General features: G+C 56.3%; 2 protein-coding genes across 4 annotated transcripts in view; one reads left to right on the plus strand and one right to left on the minus strand.

Annotated features, from left to right (window-relative positions):
- Positions 1-5,552, plus strand: part of Atg9b (autophagy related 9B) — a 16,105-nt gene that overhangs the window by 6,432 nt on the left and 4,121 nt on the right. The window contains exons 9-16 of the mRNA XM_033763962.1: positions 4-182; positions 262-415; positions 584-763; positions 1,147-1,383; positions 1,639-1,775; positions 1,911-2,007; positions 2,105-2,228; positions 2,312-2,452. Of these exons, the coding sequence (XP_033619853.1) occupies positions 4-182; positions 262-415; positions 584-763; positions 1,147-1,383; positions 1,639-1,775; positions 1,911-2,007; positions 2,105-2,228; positions 2,312-2,439 (1,236 nt within the window). The 3' untranslated portion in view covers positions 2,440-2,452. The remainder of the gene's footprint in view (positions 1-3; positions 183-261; positions 416-583; positions 764-1,146; positions 1,384-1,638; positions 1,776-1,910; positions 2,008-2,104; positions 2,229-2,311; positions 2,453-5,552) is intronic.
- Nos3 (nitric oxide synthase 3) overlaps positions 3,129-5,552 on the minus strand; it is an 18,420-nt gene continuing 15,996 nt past the window's right edge. For 2 of the 3 annotated variants that reach the window (XM_033764462.1, XM_010637574.2), the window contains exons 23-26: positions 5,086-5,207; positions 4,369-4,517; positions 3,969-4,163; positions 3,129-3,847 (exon numbers count right to left, since the gene is read on the minus strand). In XM_033764462.1, coding sequence (XP_033620353.1) covers positions 3,686-3,847; positions 3,969-4,163; positions 4,369-4,517; positions 5,086-5,207 — 628 coding nt within the window. In that variant the 3' untranslated portion in view covers positions 3,129-3,685. Of the gene's footprint in view, positions 3,848-3,968; positions 4,164-4,368; positions 4,518-5,085; positions 5,208-5,552 lie in introns of those variants that run through there. The other variant, XM_033764463.1, reaches the window with a different exon arrangement.

Consider the following 5,552-nt stretch of genomic DNA (forward strand, 5'->3'; position numbering starts at 1 on the left):
TTCCTGCGCGCCGCAGAGCCCCCTGCGCCCCTGCGAGCGCTACTGGCCCGCCAGCTCCTCTTCTTCGCCGGCGCGCTCTTTGCCGCCCTGCTGCTTCTCACTGTCTACGACGAGGATGTGCTCACCGTAGAGCACGTGTTCACTACCATGACTGCACTCGGGCTCGTGGCCACCGTGGCCAGGTGCGAGGCTCGTGCACGCTTGGGCTCAGGTTTGAGGGTGGCTCACCTACCCACGCTCTAACCCTGCCCCGCCTTCCAGGTGTTTCCTCCCAGAGGAGCAAGGTCAGGGGCGACCCCCGCAGCTCCTGCTGCAGGCGGCCCTGGCCCACATGCACTACTTCCCCGAGGAGCCCGGTTGCGGTGGTAGAGACAGCAACTATAGGCAGATGTCGCAACTGCTGCAGTACCGAGCGGTAAGGGTCAAAGGAGGGCACCCAGGAGGCGCTGGTGGTCCCAGGAGCCTGTGGGGTGACTGAGTTGGAGCCTTCCTATCCTGGACAGTGTCCCTGGGGTCTCCTTGGTCCCTATCTCCTGTGTACACCCCTAGAGACCCCTGCTCAGCCCCACCCCTGCATCCCCAGGCCTCCCTCTTGGAAGAGCTCCTGTCCCCAGTCCTCACCCCGCTGTTTCTGCTCTTGTGGTTCCGTCCTCGAGCCCTGGAGTTTATTGACTTTTTTCATCACTTCACTGTGGATGTGGCCGGGGTTGGAGATATCTGCTCCTTCGCCCTCATGGATGTGAAACGCCACGGCCACCCTCAGGTTAGAGCCCTCATGGCCCACCCCTTCCCCAGGGCAGATTGTTTTCCAAGCCTAGCTCTATTGCTTGCCACCTGTGACCCTGAGCAAGTCACTGCATTTTTTCATGTGGGGATGATGACAGGAACCAGCATGCAGGTTTGTCATGAGGCTGATAGGACATCTTTAGAACCCTTTGTAGAGTTGCCGGCAGTTGCAGGAGCAGAGGCCACCAGAGGGCTGGAGAATGGGGACCGGGTCTGCACCAGGGAAGCTGGGAAGGCTGGGACTGGGTCCAGGTCCTGTTCCACGGCAGTGTTCTGAGTGATCCTGAATGTGGAACATGTGTTTCCCATCCTGCCCACCCTAGAGAGGTCAGTGACCACAGTGCCTGTCTTTGTTTGCAGTGGCTTTCAGAGGGACAGACAGAGGCCTCTGTGGCCCAGCGGGCTGAGAACGGAAAGACTGAGCTCTCCCTGATGCGGTTCTCACTGGCACACCCACAATGGCGCCCCCCAGGGGACAGTTCTAAGTTTCTTGGCCACCTTCGAGGCAGGGTACAACAAGATGCAGCTGCCTGGGGCACCACCTCTGCTCGAAGTCCCCCAACCCCAGGAGTGCTTAGTGATTGCACCTCGCCTCTGGTGAGTCCCAGGCCTGCCCTATTTTTCTGCCATTCTCACCACTATTTTTGTTTTTTTATTTGTTTGTTTTTGCTATGTAGTTTAGGCTGGCCTTCAACTCCCTGTGTAGCCCAGGCTGGCCTCTAACTTGTGGCAATCCTCTGCCTCCCAAGTGCTGGGACTATAGGCGTGTGCCACTGCACCCCCAGCTTCCTGCCTCCTGTAGATCTCTTTTCCCTCCCTTCCTTCTCACCTTTGTTTTCCTCTTCTCTTTAGCACCCAGATGCCTTCCTGGCCAACCTCTTAGTGAACCCCATCCTGCCCCCGAGGGACATGAGCCCCACAGCCACTCGCCCAGCTGCTGCCACAGCCAGTGTTCTTGCCTCTATTTCCCGAATTACCCAGGACCCCAGGTGAGGGAAGTCTGAGGTGGAGCTGATCCTCCAGAAGGAATTGGGGTGCTGGGGTTATTTGGAAAGCGAGGTGCAGGCCCTGGGATGGGGGTGGGGATGTCTTGACTTGCTTGACCTGCTTGCCTCGTGTTCCAGCTGTGTGTCCCCAGGAGGCACTGGGGGCCAGAAGCTAGTCCAGCTCCCAGAGCTGGCCTCTGCTGAGATGAGTCTCCATGCCATCTACCTGCACCAGGTGAGCAGAAGGTTGCTGGAAAGAAGTGGGGGAGGAAGCCTTTGGTGCATAGCCCAGGGAAGGGCAGAAAGGAACTCCTCATTCCTCCTCTGTGTAGCTCCATCAACAGCAGCAGCAGGAGCTGTGGGGAGAAGCCTCAGCCTCCTCGCCCTCCAGGGCCTGGTCCAGCCCCTCACAGCCAGCCTCACCCGATGAGGAGAAGCCATCCTGGTCAAGTGATGGTGAGGAGGGTGGGGTAGAGAGGGCTGATCCTGGTGAATGTGAGGCATTGTGGCATTGTCTAGCTGATGGCTTTTGTTACCAGGCTCCAGCCCTGCCTCTAGCCCCAGACAGCAGTGGGGAAAACCGAGGGCCCAGAATCTGTTTCCTGAAGGGTTTCAGGAGACCGTAGGTACCCAGAGGGAGCCTGGACAGGGCCCTGGCACCGATTGAGACAACACCTCAGGTCAGTATTACCCACTTTGGAGGAGAAAGGAAGGTGTGAGCAGGAAATTGGTTTGGAACCTGTCTTGAAGGGATGGGAACTCTGGTGGGTTTCAGGTCCTGAAGGTGGTCATCTGTAGAACCTGAGCCCTGGGCTGCTTTTCAAGTGCCTTCCTCTCTCTCAGGTTCCTGGCTTCTCCAGCTACAGGAGATTGGACAGGGTGGTGTAGAAGTACACAAGAAGCCATCTGTACAGGCACGCCCAGGGATGACAAGCCCAGAATGCTTTCACAGGACAGGACCTGGGGTTCATTGAGGAACTCGTCCCAGTGAACAAAGAAAGAGAGGAGATGTCTGTAGCACTGGCAGACAAATCGTAGAGATGGTCCCCACACTAGAGGTTAAGGAGGGAGCACTGTCCAACTGGCTATCTAGAAGTTGCTTGGGAAGTTCCTGAGTGTCCTTAAAGTGGAGGATAGAGCCCAGGTCGAGGCCAAGCTAAGTGTTAGGCAAGCAGGAAAGCACGTGGTCTGAGAGTCAAGGCTTCCCTCCTGCTGACCTCACATTCCCAGGGGACTTGGGGGATGGGGCCTTTTAAGTGGAAAAATTAGAGATGGCTAATGTTTTGGACCTTATCACTGCTGTGTTATCTGAGGAAGTGGGCCTGGGTCCTCTTCTTGTGTGAAAGAAGCAGTCAAAATTGCTCCTATCTTTGTGCCAGAGCCTCTGGCATACCCCCTCCTGGCAGCTGAAGGATGCCACCTGCCTTCTCAATAAAGCCCGAGGGAACAACACAAGGAAACTGTCTGTGGTTGGCTGGAGACTTTTTACAATTCTGGGTCATGTACAGTGTGTAGGATGCAATGTTCAGGAATTACCACACCCACATCTGTACAAGTTAAAACACAAAACCTTGCCTTTATAATTGTAATCCACAGGGGCTGGGTGAGGCATCTCATAACATCTGGCAGTCTCTTGTGGTAAATCTTCAATAATAAATATTTATTTGAATTGGTTGGAGATAGGCTTTAAAGGTAAGCTACTCCAGAGAGGGCCAAGGGGACTCTACAGGTCACTGAAGTACACGAAGTGTGGCAGGAGGCCCTGAACACTACTGCTGGGAGGGTCCAAGGGTTATATGGAGCCCTGGAGGCATTTAATTCATTCCCAGGGGAATGAGCCTTCCTCTCATGGTCAGCGGTCAGGAGTGCTGCAGTCCCTCTCCTGAACACATAGTGGGGGATCCAGGGGGCTGTCAGGGGCTGGGGGTGTCTGGGCCTGGCAGGTCGAATGCCCAGGGCACTGCACCCCGCAGGTGCCGCTCCTGCAAGGAAAAGCTCTGGGTGCGTATGCGACTTGTCACCTCCTGGGTGCGCAGTGTGAGCCCAAAAATGTCCTCGTGATAGCGTTGTTGATCCTGCCGGGAAAGCTCATCCGATTAGAAACTGAGCTGGAGCCAGAAGGAAACCTCCCACCAGGCCCCATGGCCCGCCCCAAGCCCTCTTCCCCGCCCCAAACTCCCTGGCACCGTTCGGTACCCGCAGTACACCGATGACGTCACCGGCCTCTTCCAGCTCCATGTCTCCCTCGGTCGCCAGGATTCGCTGTACTGTCTGCAGGACGTTGGTTGCCATGGTGACGTCTCCACAGACAAACATGTGGCCCCGCTCGAGACACAGCACGCGGTACACTTCAGCAGCTAGCTCAGTCCTTAGGATGTCCTGCACATAGGTCTGAGGGGAGGTGAGGCCCAGAATGTGGAAGGACCCTGGGGTGGCCCGAGTGGGGCTTACGTTTCTGGAGTGGGATCTGGGCCCGGGGCTGGGGCAAAGGTCTCGGGCTGGGGCTGGGGCGGAGCCTGGGTCCCCGCCCCTTGGAGCACCCTTCCCCGCTTTCCTAGCTACCCTCAGGTCGCACTGCGCACTTAGGGTGCCGTACCTTAGGGCTGTTGGGTTCCCGGGAGAAGGCTGTGAGGACACGGTCAAACACCCCTCGCTGCTGGGCGTCCTGCACCTCGTCGCGGTAGAGATGGTCAAGTTGGGAGCATCGACAGCCAAATACCAAAGTCATGGGTGCGGGCTGCAGCCCTACGAGCAACATGCAGCTTAGGAGGGTCCTTTTTCCCAGGGTAGCCCTGGCGACACTGGCCATCCTCTCCCAGGCTGACAACCCAGCGTTTTGGGGCTGAAACACCACGATGTTGGCAATTTGGATTCCTGCACAGAGACCTTGCCGCATCTCTGACTTACAGAGAAGGAAACCCCGGCTTTTGGGTGGTCCCAGATTTGCCCAGGTTCTCAATCTTCCGCTCAGTCACAGCCCCCTTTTGAGTGACACCTGCTCAGTCTAAGCCCCCTATCCCTTCCTTAAATATTGGCCCCTGGGGCATTTCTTCTGAGTCTCAGCTCCATCCCTTCCAACCCTCCATTTGCCTTTGTCCTTAATCCAGCGCAACACCTAAATGCCAGGCACCAGGAAGCAGACAAACAGGGCCAGCTCTTCTGTCAGGCCCTCTGTCTTGGTCTGGTAAGCTTCCCTTCACCTTTGGCTCTGGTTTCTTGCCCTTTCTGTCTTTACTCTTCCTGCCTTTTTCCAACCCCACCCTTTTGTCCCTCCCTCCTGCCTTTCTGGTCCTTCCCTGAGGGCCAGCCTCACCTTTGCTCTCAATGTCGTGCAGCCGCTCCTGCCAGAATCCCCGGAAGGGGGCAATGCCAGTGCCTGGACCCACCAGAATGCAGGGCAAGCTGGGGTCGGGCGGGAGCCGGAAGGAAGGAGCCCTAGCCAGGAGAGACCCCATCAGGTTTCCCTGTGTCCCCGTACATACCACTGAAGGTCCAATGACAAATGCATTAATATTTGTCAGCCCTCAAAGCAGTCTGGGTCATGGTAAGACTATGTAATTGTTTACTAAAAGAACTCTGCTCACAGCCAGAAACTCTCTGGGCCTGTGATGTTTAGGGATTGGACTAGCAGAAAATATAGTTCAGTTTAGACTGAAAGATACTTAGATGACTAAGTTTAGGGGATTTAAAAAATGGGGGAGGGGGCAGGGATTTAACTCAGTGGCACTACACCTGCCTTGTAAGTGCAAGGTCCTGAGTTCTATCCCCCGTACCAAAAAA

Source organism: Fukomys damarensis, unplaced genomic scaffold (genome assembly GCF_012274545.1).
Source record: "Fukomys damarensis isolate Sample0158 unplaced genomic scaffold, DMR_v1.0_HiC HiC_scaffold_16, whole genome shotgun sequence".
NCBI classification, from domain to species: domain Eukaryota; kingdom Metazoa; phylum Chordata; class Mammalia; order Rodentia; family Bathyergidae; genus Fukomys; species Fukomys damarensis.